A 21,720-nucleotide genomic window follows, 5' to 3' on the forward strand; every position below is an offset into this window, starting at 1 on the left:
AGAGAGAGAGAGAGAGAGAGAGAGAAAGTGGTTGAGAGAGAGAGAAAGTGGTTGAGAGAGAGAGAGAGAGAGAGAGAGAAAGTGGTTGAGAGAGAGAGAGAGAGAGAGAAAGTGGTTGAGAGAGAGAGAGGAGAGAGAGAGAGAGAGAAAGTGGTTGAGAGAGAGAGAGAGAGAGAGAGAAAGTGGTTGAGAGAGAGAGAGAGAGAGAGAAAGTGGTTGAGAGAGAGAGAGAGAAAGTGGTTGAGAGAGAGAGAAAGTGGTTGAGAGAGAGAGAAAGTGGTTGAGAGAGAGAGAAAGTGGTTGAGAGAGAGAGAGAGAGAGAGAGAGAGAGAGAGAGAGAGAGAGAGAGAGAGAGTGGTTGAGAGAGAGAGTTAAGTCAACGCTACAACAGTGTTCCTCCCTGATACTGAGTCTATAGAAGACATACAGAAGATAGTAGTATCTGTATTGGGTAAACGTGTTGGTAAGGCAGGGAGGGAGGTACAGGGAACATGGATCTTACAGTGAGAGTGGCCTCTGTTTCCTTTAGTGTTTTGTCCAGGTTCTCCAAGTCCTGTTCCAGGGTTTTCCTGAGCTCTGCAAAACAACAACACACACTGAGTCAATGGAGGAAAACTAGTCACTTATTCACCAATTAAAACACTTTGGATTAATCCTTTCTCATGTGAAAACCAACCAAGTGTGTGGATGCCGGAGATGGATAAATTGATGGGTGGATGGATGGATGGGTGGATGGATGGATTGATGGGTGGATGGATTGATGGAAGGATGGATGGGTGGATGGAAGGATTGATGGGTGGATGGAAGGATTGATGGGTGGATGGAAGGATGGTGGATTGATGGGTGGATGGAAGGATGGTGGATTGATGGATGGGTGGATGGATAGATTGATGGGTGGATGGATAGATTGATGGGTGGATGGGTGGATTGATGGATGGATTGATTGATGGGTGGATGGATTGATTGATGGGTGGATGGATTGATTGATGGGTGGATGGATTGATTGATGGGTGGATGGATTGATTGATGGGTGGATGGATTGATTGATGGGTGGATGGATTGATTGATGGGTGGATGGATTGATTGATGGGTGGATGGATTGATTGATGGGTGGATGAATTGATGGGTGGATTGATGGGTGGATGGATTGATTGATGGATGGATAGATAGATTGATGGGTGGATAGATTGATCGGTGGATGGATTGATGGATGGATGGGTGGATTGATGGGTGGATGGATTGATGGGTGGGTTGAAACATGCATTTTAGGACAGAAGAATAGAGGGATGAATTTCAATGAGTTCTGTGAAGGTGTGTGGTTGGGTCTCCTCACCTTGGACAGCGGTGTCGTAGGTCAGTCTGAGCGTGTCCATCTGCTGAGCGTGGCTGGCCTCAGAGTTTCTCCTCAGAGTCTCCTGTCTGCTCCTCATCTCCTCCAGCTGACAGAGAGAAGATTAAGAAAATGATTTGATTGACCATTCAACTCCATGGGCTCCTCTCAGTAATACGCCATTACAAGCTCAGCATCAGTTACGGGGTGAATCTCAATAGTCCAAGGTTTCCTCTTTATACTTCCAATTCATACTACTAATATTCGCCCCCACTATTATGACACATTTCAAATCAAAGGTTATTGGTTGCGTACACAGTTTATCAGGTGTTATAGCGGGTGCAGTGAAATGCTGGTGTCACCTGCTCCTAACAGGGCAGTTCAAATGAGAAATAATAGAATGAACTATGTGGAGAATCCAGTATTTAAATACACAGTGTGAAAGCAGCATAACAGAAACGGGAAGTGTTTTGTGTCTCCATATACATGGGGCAGCAGCGTTGTGTGTGTGTGTGTGTGTGTGTGTGTATGTGCAGGAGTCTGCATGTGTATGAGGTGTGTGTTTTATGTCTCTATATACATGGGGCAGCAGCGTTGTGTGTGTGTGTGTATGTGCAGGAGTCTGCGTGTGTATGAGGTGTGTGTTTTGTGCATGGGAGTAGGTGTGCTAAAAAGTATCTGATTTGGAACAAGCTCATGTGGATGATTTATCGCTAATTGAATTACCAGTTAGATGCAGGCCATAGAGGACTCAGGAAGTAATACTACGTGCCAATTCATATTCATCCATGCCGCCCCGTTCTACCGCTGATGACATCAGGGAGTAATAACCATGGCAACGGTCGTAAATCTCGGGAAGCGTTTAGGAGTTGGGCGCTGTGTGTGGTGCGGTTGAGAGCCAGTGGAGTGTTTCAGAAGTGCTCGAGTGCTGTGTTCACGTGCTACTCGGAACTAGGAAACTCCGACTTGCTAACAGGTTGTAGTTAAACACGTGCCCCGTTCAACCAGTTAACAAGTTGAACATTTCAGAGCCCGGTCACCACAAGCCCGGTCACCGCCTCGACCACTGACCTGCTGCTCCATGAGGGCGCGGCATTTGTCCGCCTCCTCCTGATAGGCCTGGTGCACCTTGTCCCACTCTGCCTGGTAGAAGGCCTTGAGCCTCTCCTCCAGGCCGGTCAGCTCAGCCTGGTGATCCCTCTGGACCCTCCGCACCGCCTCCTCCAGAGACACCCGCACCTCCTCCTTCTCCTTCTGCAGCCGCTCACAGCACTGGGACGAGGAGACTGGAGAGGGAGGGAGGGGGAGGAGAGGGAGGGAGGGAGGGAGGGAGGGAGAGAAAGAGGGAGAAAGAGGGAGACCATGTCATTGTCACTTTGTATTTTAGAATTCACTTTCAAAACACAATTACCCAGAATGAGGCTCTATGATAAATAATGACTTCACTGTAATAAGAGAGCGACAGTGTTGGAATAACATCTAACGGCCAATTGGTGTTTTTGTAACAGCGTTGCATAAACACCAGTTGGATGTGAACATCTGACGACGCACTGGAAAAATGCACGACTGTTCCAACATTGCACAATCCAACCCCAACCTCTAATCCTGATCAGAATCACATGCACCCTTTCACACAACACTTTACATGTCCGCTGAAAACTAAGGGCCAGATTCCAGGACCAATTAAACCAGGCCCTGAACTAAAAAGCCCCTTCAACAGCAGATCTCCATTGAACGTAATTGTTTTGCCCAACCAGGAGTAGAATTCATTTGGGTCTCGTAGGCTATAACCTACTTAATCGACATCTAATGACAGGACTATATTTTAATACATATGTAATGATAGACCCATATATGTAATGATAATAGCAGATTCCCACAGCGCAGCACAGAGCAGCCTGGACAGTTGACATTTCCTCATATCCTCCCCTGTGGGATTAACTCTGAGGCCTGTTGCCACGGCGATGTTGTCATAAAGGCCGGCAGCTGTGAGCCCGTTAACAGACGGGTCCTGTCTTTATTATGGGGTAACTAACAGAAAGGGTGTGTGTGTGTGTGTGTGGATTAGGGGCAGGTGTGACTGGCATGTGGCCCCCGTATTATGACATCAGCGCTGCCCCCCCACAAATTGTTTCATAACATGACATCATGGGTCAAGAAGGAACAAGGAAGGGAGCTGGAAAGAATGTGTATCTAAGGGCAGATCTAGGATCAGGATTTACTCAAGCCTGTTACTGTAGTCATTATCAGCTCAAGATAAAATTGATCTAGGATCAGATTTAAAGGGATAGTTCAGGATTTTAACAATGAATCCCCTTTATCTACTTCCCCAGATTAACATGAACTCGTGGATACCATTTCTATGTATCTGTGTCCAGTACGAAGGAAGTTGGAGGTCGTTTCACAAGCCAATGCTAACCAGCAGAGACATACAAAATGGTATCCATTAGTTCATCAGACTTCGGGGAAGTAGATAACGGGCTTCAATGCCAAACCTGAAATATCCCTTTAACTCAATCCGCAGATTTGAACTGTGACCATTATCCACTCATTATAAAGAGCCTAGAACTGTTAACTGCAAAACTGTCGGAAAGACAAATAAAATCTCTGAAGTCAGACTGACAACGTTCTTTCACTAGCTTGAAGAGAAACGTATTGACACAGGTTCTGCTGGTCAAACATACAGTAGACATAGCAGAGAGACTTGTTAGCACTTCTCAAAGTCTGACGTTAACAGACAGAGTTTTGAAGGAGGTGGTGAGAGTGAGATTCATACATTCCACAGTCATGTGTAAAAACAGGGGTCAAGGTTCAACAAGCACACCAAAGCCCCCGCTCCTCAAACAGATGGTCGTCGATACATTTTCTGCTGAGGTTCGGTGGGAAAGAAAGTGCATCTATGCACGTGTTTGCTTTTAGGGGGAGAGGGCTTGGTACGGCAGTTAAAGGGTGTGTCCGGGCTTACATGAGTGTGTGTGTTGAGACGGAATGGTTTTCACTGTGTAGTAAAAGTATTGTTTGTATAAACGTGTGTGAGAGAGAAAAGTGTGTGAAGGAATAAAACGACAGAATTGTAGTCGGAGTGTTGTGTGTGTGTGTGTGTGTGTGTGTGTCTATCATGCATGTGAGACTGTGTGCCTGTCTGCGTAAAAGAGAAGGGGGCTTTCTAGCTCTCTATATCCCTGACAGCAGACGGCCGTTGGTATTGTTCATCAGAACCACATTGTACAGGCATTCCAACCAGATGCCTCTAAGGCATCTTGCACAGTTGGCGAGGATTGACGAGGTCTGGCAGGACGTCTGAGACGGTCATGGGGGCACGTGGGTAAAGTGAAACGGAGCACGTTTCCTCTCCCTTTCGTAACACATTACAACATCTGGGGTCTGGGCCAAGTCGAAGGAACAGAACTGAACAAGCCCATTCCTCTGGAACGCCACTCTGATGTCATTGGCGGAACAGAACCGAATGGAATGCCTTGTAATGTATGAAACACATCCACAACAATGAGTGTTTCAACATGTTCACAAACACCTTCCCGCCTTGTTTGAAATGATCACCACTAAGAAAAATGGATAGCTGTAAGCATGGATTCTATCACATATTATTGACCTATCCAGTCGTGTCAGATCAGGGATCATCTTGAAGGGAGGAAGGATGTTTTTACAGTTGGAAGTATTTGAAATGGATCGAAATGTTGTCAAAATGTCACATTACACTACAACAAAATATGGCCCGCAGATGATTTTATTTGGCCCCCCATGTAAAAAAAATTAAAGAGCGACTAGAAACACCAGCAAATCAGCTCCAAGTGATTTTTATTTTGTTCATAAGGATACCAAACGGATAATAGATATGTGATTGTATCCAAATATAAGCAAGGTTTGAAATGATTGTGTTTTAGTCAAATATTATATCTGCAGCCTACAAAGTATTTGTAATTATGGTCTGGCCCCCTGACCATCTCCTCAAGAAAGAAATCGTCCCGCGGTGTGATCTAGTTGCTGATCCCTGCTCTACAACAACCAGACGTTTCTCCAGAATTAGAGTCTGAACATTTCCTCCTAAAGAGAACAACCCCCTTCCCTGACAAGCAGTTTCCCAGCACCCAAACCCATTATGTTAAGACTATTGTCCTGTCACGACAGTGATGTAGCATGTCTCCATAAGGGTAAACAGAGATGATGCTGCAGAGAGACTACCACTAACTACTGTTGGTGAATGCTTCGGAGGGAAGACGTTAAGTCCTGCTTGAAGGAAGACCTTGGACAAAGGAGACGGTCTGTAATTATGAAGGCTTTATGACCGCTGCACGGGCTACCAATAACATCAGTTCAATGCATTTCCCTGACACGCGCAGACACACGTACTTGCACGCTAACAGGTGTCCACACAGGCACACACATTTTTGGAAAACATGCCGAGGCTTGCATTCACGCCTCCCAAATACAGCATGCCTAGGGGGTGGGGGCTAATCATGTCTACACAGAGGCAGAGAGTTGGCCAGCACACAGAGCTTTGGAAGGCAGTTGACGACCTGATAAGGCCTTAATGATAAGCCAACAGGTTAGGGAAATGAGAGTGAAATAGAGGGAAGGTTCATTCACATTGAGTGTTGTAAAAAAACAAAAAAACATTGTTGGCTTCATTCATAACGAGACACAATTGTCAGATTAAATGTTTTCGTTGATCATTTTCTTATTTACAGATTTTCTGCTTCAGGCAAACACTTGCTCTTCCTTGAGCAACCGACATGCTGATAAACGTGCATATGTAAGAGGTAGAGGGGTAGACACGAGGTAGAGGGGTAGACACGAGGTAGACACGAGGTAGAGGGGTAGACACGAGGTAGAGGGGTAGACACGAGGTAGAGGGAGACACGAGGTAGAGGGGTAGACACGAGGTAGAGGGGCAGACAGAGGTAGACACGAGGGGGTAGACACGAGGTAGAGGGGTAGACACGAGGTAGAGGGGTAGACACGAGGTAGACAGAGGTAGAGGGGTAGACACGAGGTAGAGGGGTAGACACGAGGTAGAGGGTAGACACGAGGTAGACACGAGGTAGAGGGTAGACACGAGGTAGAGGGGTAGACACGAGGTAGAGGTAGACAGGGTAGACACGAGGTAGAGGGTAGACACGAGGTAGAGGGGTAGACACGAGGTAGAGGGGTAGACACGAGGTAGAGGGGTAGACACGAGGTAGAGGGGTAGACACGAGGTAGAGGGGTAGACACGAGGTAGAGGGGTAGACACGAGGTAGAGGGGTAGACACGAGGTAGAGAGGTAGACACGAGGTAGAGGGGTAGACACGAGGTAGAGGGGTAGACACGAGGTAGAGGGGTAGACACGAGGTAGAGGGGTAGACGAGGTAGAGGGGTAGACACGAGGTAGAGGGGTAGACACGAGGTAGAGGGGTAGACACGAGGTAGAGGGGCAGACACGAGGTAGAGGGGTAGACACGAGGTAGAGGGGCAGACACGAGGTAGAGGGGTAGACACGAGGTAGAGGGCAGACACGAGGTAGAGGGGTAGACACGAGGTAGAGGGGTAGACACGAGGTAGAGGGGTAGACACGAGGTAGAGGGGTAGACACGAGGTAGACAGAGGTAGAGGGGTAGACACGAGGTAGAGGGGTAGACACGAGGTAGAGGGGTAGACACGAGGTAGAGGGGTAGACACGAGGTAGAGGGGTAGACACGAGGTAGAGGAGGTAGACAGACATGAGGTAGAGGGGTAGACACGAGGTAGAGGGGTAGACACGAGGTAGAGGGGTAGACACGAGGTAGAGGGGTAGACACGAGGTAGAGGGGTAGACACGAGGTAGAGGGGTAGAGGGGTAGACATGAGGTAGAGGGGCAGACATGAGGTAGAGGGGTAGACATGAGGTAGAGGGGTAGACACGAGGTAGAGGGGCAGACACGAGGTAGAGGGGCAGACACGAGGTAGAGGGGCAGACACAAGAGGTAGAGGGGTAGACACGAGGTAGAGGGGTAGACACGAGGTAGAGGGGCAGACACGAGGTAGAGGGTAGACACGAGGTAGAGGGGCAGACACGAGGAGAGGGGCAGACACGAGGTAGAGGGGTAGACACGAGGTAGAGGGGCAGACACGAGGTAGAGGGGCAGACACGAGGTAGAGGGGGGTAGACACGAGGTAGAGGGGCAGACACGAGGTAGAGGGGCAGACACGAGGAGAGGGGTAGACACGAGGTAGGGGCAGACACGAGGTAGACGGGGTAGACACGAGGTAGAGGGGTAGACACGAGGTAGAGGGGCAGACACGAGGTAGAGGGCAGACATTGAGGTAGAGGGGTAGACACGAGGTAGAGGGGCAGACACGAGGTAGAGGGGTAGACACGAGGTAGAGGGGCAGACACGAGGTAGAGGGGCAGACACGAGGTAGAGGGGCAGACACGAGGTAGAGGGGTAGACACGAGGTAGAGGGGCAGACACGAGGTAGAGGGGCAGACACGAGGTAGAGGGGCAGACACGAGGTAGAGGGGTAGACACGAGGTAGAGGGGCAGACACGAGGTAGAGGGGGTAGACACGAGGTAGAGGGGTAGACACGAGGTAGAGGGGCAGACACGAGGTAGAGGGGTAGACACGAGGTAGAGGGGTAGACACGAGGTAGAGGGGTAGACACGAGGTAGAGGGGTAGACACGAGGTAGAGGGGTAGACACGAGGTAGAGAGGGGTAGACACGAGGTAGAGGGGGTAGACAAGAGGTAGAGGGGTAGACAAGAGGTAGAGGGGTAGACATGAGGTAGAGGGGTAGACATGAGGTAGAGGGGTAGACATGAGGTAGAGGGGTAGACATGAGGTAGAGGGGCAGACATGAGGGGGGGCAGACACGAGGTAGAGGGGCAGACACGAGGTAGAGGGGCAGGGGTAGACACGAGGTAGAGGGGTAGACATGAGGTAGAGGGGTAGACATGAGGTAGAGGGGTAGACACGAGGTAGAGGGGCGACACGAGGTAGAGGGGTAGACAAGAGGTAGAGGGGCAGACAAGAGGTAGAGGGGTAGACAAGAGGTAGAGGGGTAGACACGAGGTAGAGGGGTAGACACGAGGTAGAGGGGTAGACACGAGGTAGAGGGGTAGACACGAGGTAGAGGGGTAGACACGAGGTAGAGGGGTAGACACGAGGTAGAGGGGTAGACACGAGGTAGAGGGGTAGACACGAGGTAGAGGGGTAGACAAGAGGGGCAGACACGAGGTAGAGGGGTAGACACGAGGTAGAGGGGCAGACATGAGGTAGAGGGGTAGACACGAGGTAGAGGGGTAGACATGAGGTAGAGGGGTAGACACGAGGTAGCAGGGGTAGACATGAGGTAGAGGGGTAGACATGAGGTAGAGGGGTAGACACGAGGTAGAGGGGTAGACACGAGGTAGAGGGGTAGACACGAGGTAGAGGGGTAGACACGAGGTAGAGGGGTAGACATGCTTGAGGTGTTTTTTTTCTTACTGAGCTCATCACGCAGGGTAGAAAGCTCCAGGGACAGTCCTTTCTTCAGCTTCAATGTCTCTTCACGCTGTTGGGGGGGGAAGAGAGACAGACAGAGAGAGAGACAGAGAGAGAGACAGAGAGAGAGACAGAGAGAGAGAGACCATTAGTTATTAAGTCAATGGAAAAACTATTCCTAAACTATGTGAGACTTTCGTTTCAAGTGGAACCAGACAATCATTTTACGTCAGACATTATGACTCGACTGACAGTCATCTTTCCACAACATCATTCCTTGGCAACAATAGCTTCTTAGACTTCGAAAAATTACAGGCTTCAGTATGGTGACCTAATAACATATTCCTATAGGCGTGTCGAGGAATGCTGTAACTTCTAACAACAACCTACTACAACCTACATTAGCCCGCTGGGTAGGCTACAGAGACAGCACGTTTCTGAGAGCTGCATTTTCATAGCCTGGTCCCAGATCTGTTAGCGCCATCTGCCATCTTCTATGGTGCCGTAGGAGTTGACGAGACAGCACAAACGGATTTGGGAACCAGGCTAGCGTTTTCAGCAGCTGTCTCGACATCAGATACTGTTTTCCTTATGACACTGTATCCATATCACGCCGTTATCATACTGTGGAGAGACGACTTATAGGGTGACTTAGAAGTGACATTGGGCATCTTAGAAACAGGGAACACGTGCCATGAAAACTCACCTGACAGGCCTACGCATTAATAAGTAGATCGTTTGAGTCTAAAACACACACGCTTCCTCTCAGACGTCACGTACACAAATTCTCTCATGAACTTGATCATTGTTACGGACTTACACTCTCATACATATCAACATTGTCTCAACATCCTGAAAGGATGGAAGGCTACACCCTGCACTAATCACACAAACACACACACACACACACACACACACACACACACACACACACACACTTCTCTAAAATGGTCAAACAGAGACGGTGCTATAATAAATGTTCACACTCTTTAAAACAGAGACACAACGATCACTTCATAACCGTCTCTATTTGACACATGGCATGATGCACACACACATACTTTATAGTCATGAAACCAATCGGTCAGCTGTAAGGAGAGAGAGAGAGAGAGAGAGAGAGAGAGATAGATAGAGATAGTTAGAGAGAGATAGAGGCCAAACAGCCCACCAACAGATGCGCAAAACAAAAACAACAACAAAAATAAAGCAAACGGAGCGAGAAAGAAAAGAGAGAGAAAAGAGAGAGAAAAGAGAGAGAAAAGAGAGAGAGAAAAGAGAGAGAGAAAAGAGAGAGAGAAAAGAGAGAGAAAAGAGAGAGAAAAGAGAGAGAGAAAAGAGAGAGAAAACAAACACACCTTGCCTTTCTTTCTGGTATGTGGAGGAGTCTTCAGGCAGGCTTTGCTGCCAGAGGAGCCCATGTTATTCCCCCTGGGCTGCTGAAGGGCCAAGTGCTACATCTAGGAGCTCCACTACAATGTGCCTGGTCAGAACCTCCCCCTTTCCAACCACCTCTACCACTCCACTCTCTCGCTCGCTCAGGAAACTGGTCTGTCTACATCAAATAAACCTCCCTCTCCCTCTCCAAGGAGTACTCAGCACATCAAGCCCTGCCTAGCAGTACCTCCCCACCTCCAACCCAGCCGCCCTTGGCCAAACTCCAGCCCACGTATATTTCCCCTAGAGACAGGGCCTGGAGCTGGGGGTGGTGGAGGGAGAGGGCTAGATGAGCGTGAGGTCAGGCTGGGCTAAGGCCCTCTGCTCTGGGCCTTGGGAGCTGCGTGGTCAAGCCTCTCTGGTTCCTTTAACCTTTAAAAGAGCCAGTGGTTGTACAGTACGTGTCTGTGGGGCTAATCCATTCATAAACATGAGCAGCACTAACAACACTCACTAGATTCTACTTTTCAAAGACATGACCTATAGGGAATCAAAGCGAGCTTGGCCATTGCCTATTAGCTAGCCTGCTACATAGTTACAGTGGAGATTTTTATTTTTTATTTTATTTCACCTTTATTTAACCAGGTAGGCCAGTGGAGAACAAGTTCTCATTTACAATTGCGACCTGGCCAAGATAAAGCAAAGCAGTTCAACACATACAACGACACAGAGTTACACATGGAGTAAAACAAACATACAGTCAATAATACAGTATAAACAAGTCTATATACGATGTGAGCAAATGAGGTGAGATAAGGGAGGTAAAGGCAAAAAAGGCCATGGTGGCAAAGTAAATACAATATAGCAAGTAAAACACTGGAATGGTAGATTTTCAGTGGAAGAATGTGCAAAGTAGAAATAAAAATAATGGGGTGCAAAGGAGCTAAATAAATAAATAAATAAATAAAATAAATGCAGTAGGGAAAGAGGTAGTTGTTTGGGCTAAATTATAGGTGGGCTATGTACAGGTGCAGTAATCTGTGAACTGCACTGACAGCTGGTGCTTAAAGCTAGTGAGGGAGACAAGTGTTTCCAGTTTCAGAGATTTTTGTAGTTCGTTCCAGTCATTGGCAGCAGAGAACTGGAAGGAGAGGCGGCCAAAGAAAGAATTGGTTTTGGGGGTGACCAGAGAGATATACCTGCTGGAGCGTGTGCTACAGGTGGGTGATGCTATGGTGACCAGCGAGCTGAGATAAGGGGGGACTTTACCTAGCAGGGTCTTGTAGATGACATGGAGCCAGTGGGTTTGGTGACGAGTATGAAGCGAGGGCCAGCCAATGAGAACGTACAGGTCGCAATGGTGGGTAGTATATGGGGCTTTGGTGACAAAACGGATGGCACTGTGATAGACTGCATCCAATTTGTTGAGTAGGGTATTGGAGGCTATTTTGAAAATGACATCGCCAAAGTCAAGGATTGGTAGGATGGTCAGTTTTACAAGGGTATGTTTGGCAGCATGAGTGAAGGATGCTTTGTTGTGAAATAAGAAGCCGATTCTAGATTTAACTTTGGATTGGAGATGTTTGATGTGGGTCTGGAAGGAGAGTTTACAGTCTAACCAGATGCTCAAACTGCTGTGGTATAGCAGAGTCCTATTAGACATAATCAACTGTTTTTTATGCCACCTTTGACTCGTGTCCTTCACGTCAAAGCTGACTAATCCATTCCATTCCTGGCTTGGTTTGTGCTGTAGAATCTTCTACGTGGCGCTTTCAAGTGGTCTCTGCAGGCCAAGACAGCACTGGCATTCTCCTTTTAGATTAGACTCACACAAATAGAGAGTCTGGCACTGTAGAGTCAATAGAAGGCTTATAATGCTATAAGTGAAGAGCTATTTCACTGCCAAGACTCTCTAAATATCCTCCTAGCTAGCCAGGAAATCTTCCCTACGACGGAAATGTACTCGGATGGAGGGATGAGACAGGAGGGCTTTTCTCCACTCGTTTACAGCCCAGAGGATTCATCCCTCCTTCACGGTCATCCACACTATTACACTACAAGTCAACACAGTATGTACACCAGGAGATATCCACGTAGTCTAATCTAAAATAACTGATGGCACCAGATCATGGGTGTGTTCATTAGGCACCAAATGGGAGAAAACATACTGAAACAGGTAGGGACTATAACAACGCTTTAGGTTTTTTCCCCCCCAAACGCTTCACTACTATGTGCCCTTATGAATGTGACCTGGGTTTATCTAGGGGGACATTTTAATCTAGGGGTACACTCATTAGTATTACTACTTTGTTAGAGTTTTAAGTTTGCTCTCGTGTTTAGTTGCCTTGACAACCTCTACTACATTCAGAGAGCTCATTGCTGTTCCTCAGATAGGAACTTTGCTTCTCCCTCTATCAGGAGGATTACGGTAGGGCTCGAAGCTAGGGGGCGGGGTTATTGATACCCCCAGATGTACAGCTCACAGGTGATGTGGTGGAACCCAACAGACCCAACCCTTTACCCTTCTCTCCCCGCCTGCAGGGAGGCTTGAAACTGCAGCTGGTGCATTAGTCCCTCTCTCCCCCCAGTCCCTCCTCCATTTTTCTCCCTCCCCCGTCTCCCCTTCAATCCATCTCTTTAAATCAATAGAAAGCCAGAAAAGCATTCCAGAGCTGTCTGTCTGTCTTCTCCACAGAGGGGTGTTTGGTTAGAAAGTGGAAAAGGAAACCAACCGGGCTGAAGCAGGAATCCCTTGACTTGATACAGTACTTGACAACGAATGATTTCCTTAACTTGATAAAGAAACCAATGTTGTCTGATTCAGAACAGCATAGTGGAGATGATTTTCTACTATCTAAATGACCGCTCAGTTCACAGTCTGTCACACAACAGCACCTGTGGAGGAGTGAATGTTGTGGAAGGTGAAACCACATGGTTGTTCTTTTCTCTAGGAGATGAAACCAGGTTTACAGGAGATAGTGATGGGAGAGAACAGTCTATCACACCACTCAGACAGACAGATAGAATACTATCACACCACTCAGGCAGAGAGACAGACAGACGGTGTGTGTTATTGTGAAGCTCAGTGTGTGTAACACCTCTGGTCAGGTAGGGTCAGCAGACGGTAGGCGTGGTCAACATCACATCACAAGGCTGTAGACCACCCTTCCCTCCATCTCCATGTATCCATCTTTGCCTCCCTTATTCCCTCCCTACCCCCCCTCCTTTAAACACATAACCGTGATGTTACAGTTCTTCATTCACACCAGATGTGGGGTAGCATATCAGATACACTTACAACATGACAGCAAGTCCCAGTTGTGAGGAGAAACGAAGGACCAAATCAGCTTTAGGACATGGTAGAGAGAATGAGAGAGAGAGAATGAAAGAGAGAGGGAGAGAGAAACAGAGAGAGAAAGAAAGAGAGAATCTGGGGGAAAAGGTTGTGAGCTGCACATTCCCTAGCCAGTTGTCATACAGATGAAGAATTTGAAAAGTTCACTATGCCCTCATAAAACTGTTAAAGCAAGGTGAGCCAGTATACTTTATAAACGCCCAGGGATTTCGGCGCCTGGAGCAGATTATCACTGCTATTCCAAACATGTTCCTGCCGTACCAGAATAATTAAAGGTATGACAAAGATTCATGTGGAAATGCCTGTCATGAAAGGATTTACAGAGTAGTGAAACCTCATTCTCTCTCTGCGTTAGTAGATTCTGGTCTATAATTCGTGTTTTAATTTAGGGATGATTCCTCTCAATCCTAAATACACAAAGCGTATAATTAAAAATATCCTACTGTGTTTAACTGTGCTGTCAAGAAATGTCACTTGATCACAATGAGCGTTTCCAAATGTTCATCCTGAAGACAGAGAGGGTAAATATCTCTGCAAATATTTACACAGCAGCCTATTCAAGTCCGGGATTCTGTGAGTGACAGGCGGTATTATCCACACAAGCCACACCCACTCGCCTAGCTGGACCAATCGCTGGCTTAAAACACTGATAGAACACACCCTCAAAAGACATGAACCAGGAACTGAGTTTGGTTCAACAGGATCCTCGTCTAAGAAAGCCAAAGCCACGTATAGATGGACACCATATAAGATATGGATGGGATTTTGTAGGATATTGATAGGGGATAGCAGTGTCACCAGTGTTATGATTGAGAGGCTGCTTTTGACTGGTGGCAGTCACACACACACACACACACACACACACACACACACACACACACACACAGCTTGAACTGCTTGTTTTAGCAGTGGACAACAGAAGACAGCAGAGACAACAGATACTTCATGCATGCAGCCATCCACAGCATACCGTTGACACCCACTCATCAATAGTCATACATAGTTCTGGATGGAAAGGTCCTGTGTATTTGATGACAGCCATGGACCCTAAATGGTGAGTGGGTGTGGTGAGATTTTACGGTCCTTCCTGCCTCCTCCTCCTCAGTCATGTAAACAGAAGCTCTGCAAGTCAACCAACCAACGCCCACTATATCTATATTGCTACATGAATAATATCCATGGCACTACTCAAACACACACATAGAGGACAGATCTGGTTCTCTGCCCTCTATAACAACAAGGCCATAGTTACAAAAATAGACAGAGGACATTCCTTTTAGCTCACCAAGCACCTAACTACAACAAACAAAACAAATCACATTATGTCACATGCGCCGAATACAACAGGTGTTACCTTACCGTGAAATTCTTACTTACAAGCTCTTAATTAACAAATAATCCAGTTAAGAAAATAGAGTTAGGAAAATATTTACTAAATAAACAAAAACAAATAATAATAACAATTACGAGGCTGTATACAGGGGGTACCGGTACCAAGTCAATGTGCGAGGGTACAGGTTAGTCCAGGTCATTTGTACATGTAGGTAGGGGTGAAGTGACAGAACAGCACACCAAGGTGCAGTAAAACCCAGACATATTCCCATGTTACCTCGGTGAAGAGGTGCTGCACCACGGTAGCCAGAGCTTCTATCCGACGGTTGCCCTGCTCCAGGAGCCGTCGGAGCTGCTGAAGGCTCTGGTTCTTCTTCTCACACTGGGCACGGTACTGGGCCACCGTGGCCGGCTTAGCCTCCACCAGAGCCCAGGCCGGGCGGGATGCCGAGACCACTGGTCCCTGGACTGGGAGAGGGACGGCAGGGACTGGGACCAGGTCTGGTTGGGGCGGCTGGGGTTGGCTGGGTCCTCCTACCTGAGTAGTGGTGCTGGTCTGGGAGAGGGTCCTCGCCAACGGCGCCCCCCGAGCCTTGTTCTTGTCCACTGAAAGAGAGCAAGGTCGGTTGAGTGTGCTGGCCAGGACTTTTAGCATGGTCTCTCGCATTCCACTCTCCACAACATAGAAACACAACATACACACTAGCATGCAGGAGGATACGCCTAAAGGTCTCTGAGCAGACACCGACTGAAACCCCAGTGGAGCTAAGAAACAGTGCAGCAGTGCATGCTGGGATAGCTCTGTAATGATGGGCCCGAGGTAGAATCCAAGGATCCATTAGGAGTGCATTAGCATCAAGCAACAGTGCAGTTAGGAGACAAAACCATCCACTCCCTCCCTTTCTCTGTCCATTTCTCCCCCTCCCTTTCTCTCGCCTTCCCTTTCTTTGTCCATCTATCCCCTCCCTTTCATCCCTCTCTCCCCCTCCCTTTCTCCGTCCATCGATCCCCCTCCCTTTCTCTCCCCCTCCCTTTCTCTCCCCCTCCCTTTCTCTCCCCCTCCCTTTCTCTGTCCATTTCTCCCCCCCTTTCTCTGTCCATTTTCTCTCCCCCTCCCTTTCTCTGTCCATTTCTCCCCCTCCCTTTCTCTCTGTCCCTCCCTTTCTCCATCCCTTTCTCCATCCTTTCTCTCCCCCTCCCTTTCTCTGTCCATTTCTCCCCCTCCCTTTCTCTGTCCATTTCTCCCCCTCCCTTTCTCTCCCCCTCCCTTTCTCCATCCATCTATCCCCCCTCCTTTCATCCCTCTCTCCCTCCCTCATTTTGCCGTCTCTTCTCCTCTCCCTCCATCCCTCTGTGTATTTTGCTGTCTCAGAGCAAAGTGGACCATGGAGATTTCATGCCTGACTGAAGCTGCATGCCGTGTTTAGGAGGGAAAACTGGCCACAGCTCTTGACCTGACAGCAGACTGTCAATAGAGTTATCCCTGATACTTCATGTTGATCATCATACTCATCATATCTATAATGCCAGATCAACCATCTCTATCTTTCCCTAAAGCTATCACATATAAATTATGTTAGTACAGCTTTCTTTAATAGTGTTTGCATATAAAGATGTCCACCTGACACAGTCAACTCAATGAGAGGCAGAGTGCTATAACACTATGGGAGTCCCATCACCACACCAGCTGAGCTGTGACCTTCTCCCTAAGAGGGTTAAACACTGTGATACTGCCCCCTTATGGCCACCACACTGTCAATAACCCCTCAGTCATAGAAACAGGCTTCATGTGTCACCTTGATGGGCAGTCCTGGGGCTAGAGGGATACAGTGTCAGCAGGTTTTTCAGCCCACCACTAACACGTCTGAGTCTAATAATCAACTAATCATGGTCTTCAATCTTAGACCTCAGTTTAGACAGGGCTGGAACAAAAACATGCACACACACTGTACTGTATGAGGTTTTGATCTACTGTATCAATCTACGCCTACACCATCACTCTAGCCCTACAATAACCAGCATGGAGCTCAAACACCATCACTCTAGCCCTACAATAACCAGCATGGAGCTCAAACACCATCTGTCTAGCCCTACAATAACCACCATCTGTCTAGCCCTACAATAACCAGCATGGAGCTCAAACACCAATAACCACCATCTGTCTAGCCCTACAATAACCAGCATGGAGGTCTCTACAATAACCACCAGCTCAAACACCATCTGTCTAGCCCTACAATAACCACCATCTGCTCAAACACCATCTGGAGCTCAAACACCATCTGTCCTACAATAACCAGCATGGAGCTCAAACACCATCTGTCTCTACAATAACCACCATCTCTAGCTCTACAATAACCAGCATGGAGCTCAAACACCATCTGTCTCTACAATAACCAGCATGGAGCTCAAACACCATCTGTCTCTACAATAACCACCATCTGTCTCTACAATAACCAGCATGGAGCTCAAACACCATCTGTCTCTACAATAACCACCATCTGTCTCTACAATAACCAGCATGGAGCTCAAACACCATCTGTCTCTACAATAACCACCATCTGTCTCTACAATAACCACCATGGAGCTAAAACACCATCTGTCTCTACAATAACCACCATCTGTCTCTACAATAACCACCATCTGTCTCTACAATAACCAGCAGAGAGCTCAAACACCATCTGTCTAGCCCTACAATAACCAGCATGGAGCTCAAACACCATCTGTCTCTACAATAACCACCATCTGTCTAGCCCTACAATAACCAGCATGGAGCTCAAACACCATCTGTCTAGCCCTACAATAACCACCATCTGTCTAGCCCTACAATAACCAGCATGGAGCTCAAACACCATCTGTCTCTACAATAACCACCATCTGTCTAGCTCTACAATAACCAGCATGGAGCTCAAACACCATCTGTCTCTACAATAACCACCATCTGTCTAGCCCTACAATAACCAGCATGGAGCTCAAACTCCATCTGTCTCTACAATAACCACCATCTGTCTAGCTCTACAATAACCAGAATGGAGCTCAAACTCCATCTGTCTAGCTCTACAATAACCAGCATGGAGCTCAAACACCATCTGTCTCTACAATAACCACCATCTGTCTCTACAATAACCAGCATGGAGCTCAAACACCATCTGTCTCTACAATAACCACCATCTGTCTAGCTCTACAATAACCAGAATGGAGCTCAAACTCCATTTGTGTAGTTCTACAATAACCAGCAGAGAGCTCAAAATCCATCTGTCTCTACAATAACCAGAATGGAGCTCAAACTCCATCTGTCTCTACAATAACCACCATCTGTCTAGTTCTACAATAACCAGCATGGAGCTCAAACACCATCTGTCTAGCCCTACAATAACCAGAATGGAGCTCAAACACCATCTGTCTAGCCCTACAATAACCAGCATGGAGCTCAAACACCATCTGTCTAGTTCTACAATAATCAGAATGGAGCTCAAACTGAATCCGTCTAGTTCTAGAATAACCAGCATGGAGCTCAAACTCAATCCGTCTAGTTCTAGAATAACCAGCATGGAGCTCAAACTCAATCCGTCTAGTTCTAGAATAACCAGCATGGAGCTCAAACTCAATCCGTCTAGTTCTAGAATAACCAGCATGGAGCTCAAACACACTCATATCAAACAATTTACTAATCCAATCTCCAATTACATTGCATTATCCTATTAGTCAACAGCCATTTATTAACAGTTTGACACTAATCTGCCATTTGGGTTATACATATTTTCTTGTCATGCATTTTCTGTTTCTAAATTCAATGCATCAGTGTGTGTGTGCATAGGAACACCTGGACAGACAGTGGTGGAACATGCCTGAGTATGAAACGTGTGTGTGTGTGTGTGTGTGTGTGCATAGGTGTGTGTGTGTGTGTGTGTGTGTGTGTGTGCATAGGAACACCTGGACAGACAGTGGTGGAACATGCTGGAGTATGAAACGTGTGTGTGTGTGTGTTAGTGGGTAATTAGCACTCTGTCAGTGTGTCTGCCTCTTCTAATGGCATTGTGGTCGACAACCCCACACCCTGGGACACACACGACTAGAGACTATCCGTAACACACACAGAGTTTCAATGCTTCCTCGAGCATGTCGCACCACTGCCAGTCTGGATGTCCCCATGCATGGCTTGAGCTAACAGGGGGAGCGGTGCCTACTTTCATCCTGTGTTTTCACAGCCTACCACAGCACCCAAAAGGCAACACCACACCCACACACACAGGGGCATCCTGTGGGTGACTGCTAATCGCTAAATCTCTTTTAACACACCAGGGAGGGGAAACCAAAACATCCTCCCAGTAGGCACACACACACACAACCCACATGAATAGTCTTCATTCAGAGGCATAAACAACTGTAATTTATGACAATCATCTTGGTTTAATTCAATGAGGGTGGAAACTCCTAAAGAGAACCAAAACAAAGGCCATGGAGGTTTATCTGATCTGCCTAAGAGGCGGATGTCACTGGACCAATATATAGACCACTATTATATAACATGTTTGCCAGTAGTATTTCTGTTTACTAGGAGGAGCTTCAGATATATTTCCATCATATTCAGCAACATACCGTCACCTTTTACAAAATGTCTCTTGCTTATTTTTTCTCCATTCTCCTTTCTGGAGGGAAAAAGAGTCAAGCAGACATTTTGCAGAGTGTGTACCTTTGATCTGCCATGCAGGCTGATAGAGGTTCAGGGCCCAGTCTGTGAGAGAGATGTCAGTCAGTTAGCCACTTAGCATGCAGTGGGATATTATGTGCATCCCAAATGGCACCCTACTCCCTATTTAGTGCACTACTTTTAACCAGTGCGCTATATAGTGAAGGTGGTGCCATTTGGAACATATTTTACAAGTTAAGAAAAAAAGTCTCTGGATGGAAGTTGGGCACAGATCTAGGATCAGCTTTTCATCCACAAGTCATGACTATCATGGGGAGAAACACTAAACTGATCTTGGATCAGTGTCTAGAGGAGACGTTAAGAGGTGCTACTGAAAGGGAGAGATGAGGGGCTGGATGAGAGGAGGAAGAAGAAGACGAGCGGAGAGGGTGTCTTTTAGTTGAGGATGGCGTGTGTGGCTGTGTGTGTGTGTGTGTGTGTGTGTGTGTTAGATCTGTCATCTGAGTAAATCAAACCCTTTTGAAACGTATTCCCAACCGAACTGAAACCATGTTGGTGTTTGAGGCTACTGTAGTTTGCCAGAATGTAGAGAGTGAGAGTTGGACAGAGAGCCAATCCCTCATCAACTGTACAGTATTAATTACACTCTCCTGACTGCTGCTCCAATGGGCTGGGTGGCAAAAATGCAAGCCACTTCATAGGAGGGATTAAGACTGGATTACTGTGTGTGTGTGTGTGCAGTAGCTTTTCCACCCAGATCAGCCTTTCACAGCATTGAGCAGTGTGCAAAAGCTATAGCCAAAATTATGACCCCCTGCGCACACACACACACACACACACACACACAGCTCAGCGCTGTGAAAGTCTGATCTGGGTGGAAAAGCTACTGCCCCCAACACACACACACCCACACACAGTAATCCAGTCTTAATCCCTCCTATGAAGTGGGTTGTATTTTAATTTGCCAGCCCATTGGAGCAGCAGTCAGGAGAGTGTAATTAATACTGTACAGTTGATGAGGGATTGGCTCTCTGTCCAACTCTCACTCTCTACATTCTGGCAAACTACAGTAGCCTCAAACACCAACATGGTTTCAGTTCGGTTGGGAATACGTTTCAAAAAGGGTTTGATGTGCCAGCCAGAGGCAGTAAACAGTGCCCATCACTTGTGCACACACACACACAAAGGTAGCCCGTAGTCTTAATCTGGGTGGGATTAAAGATGCCCCCTGCCGTGCTCAGATGAAACATCAAATCTGGAAAAATGAAAAGTGCGAATCTGACGGCATTAATCCGCAAACTGCATCTGCAGCAGATTTATCAAATGAGGATTTTGATGTACATTACTTAAAAGATGTGGCGTCAGCAGCATTGGATACACCCATGTAAAAGCTTGCTGGGCCACAGGCAGGAGGGCGAGAGTCTGTGTGCTAGCCTGGCCTATAATGGGCTTCACAGAACATATTTACCCACTGTTATCTCAGTATTAGACGCTATCTCTCTGACAACCTTGAGGTGACTATGGAATAGAAGTATGATTAGAAACTGAAGTGTTAGACACATTGTAAATAAACCAAGCCCCCAATAAGGCAGAGAACTTCTCATATACCACCCTGTACCCCATATAGTGTACTGTTTCTGACCAGGGCCCTATATTGGGAACAGGGTGTCAGTTGAGATGCAGGCGCAAGTGAACACATCCCCGGTGACACAGCTACAGACTCCTAGAAAATCTAGAAGGACCCCTGGCCCACCTGCAGTCCAGTCAAAGTTCATTAACTGCAATAACTGGGGCCTCGTAGACCGTGTCGCTCGCCGAACGAGGCGACTGCACTCCCAACCCGGCTGTATCCATGGCAACACATGGAGAAATATCGACGTCAGCGGAGGCTGCTGAGGGGAGGACGGCTCATAATAATGGCTGGAACGGAGACAATGGAATGGCATCAAACCATGTGTATGATGTATTTGATACCATTCCACCTATTTGGCACCAGCCGTTACCACAAGCCCGTCCTCCCCAATTAAGGTGCCACCAACCTCCTGTGGTCGGTGTGTGGAGTGAGTGAGAGAACATGGGGTGTCATTAGCACATGTGTGCGTAGCAACACTGAACTGGGGTCCTTATAGTGCTCCACTGATTGGGTCTGCCCAGCAGTATGCCTGTACAGAAATGCTTACTGACCTGTTTTAAATTAGCCTACATCCCTAAAAACAGGTTGCC

General features: G+C 47.3%; 1 protein-coding gene across 1 annotated transcript in view; it reads right to left on the reverse strand.

The window, feature by feature from the left end:
• The window catches only part of LOC112239472 (microtubule-associated tumor suppressor 1 homolog A), a 34,140-nt gene that overhangs the window by 10,390 nt on the left and 2,030 nt on the right, over positions 1-21,720 (reverse strand). The window contains exons 2-6 of the mRNA XM_042317062.1: positions 15,127-15,455; positions 8,792-8,858; positions 2,402-2,616; positions 1,334-1,439; positions 503-576 (exon numbers count right to left, since the gene is read on the reverse strand). Of these exons, the coding sequence (XP_042172996.1) occupies positions 503-576; positions 1,334-1,439; positions 2,402-2,616; positions 8,792-8,858; positions 15,127-15,455 (791 nt within the window). The remainder of the gene's footprint in view (positions 1-502; positions 577-1,333; positions 1,440-2,401; positions 2,617-8,791; positions 8,859-15,126; positions 15,456-21,720) is intronic.

The sequence above is a fragment of the Oncorhynchus tshawytscha genome, unplaced genomic scaffold, assembly GCF_018296145.1.
Source record: "Oncorhynchus tshawytscha isolate Ot180627B unplaced genomic scaffold, Otsh_v2.0 Un_contig_210_pilon_pilon, whole genome shotgun sequence".
NCBI classification, from domain to species: Eukaryota; Metazoa; Chordata; class Actinopteri; order Salmoniformes; family Salmonidae; genus Oncorhynchus; species Oncorhynchus tshawytscha.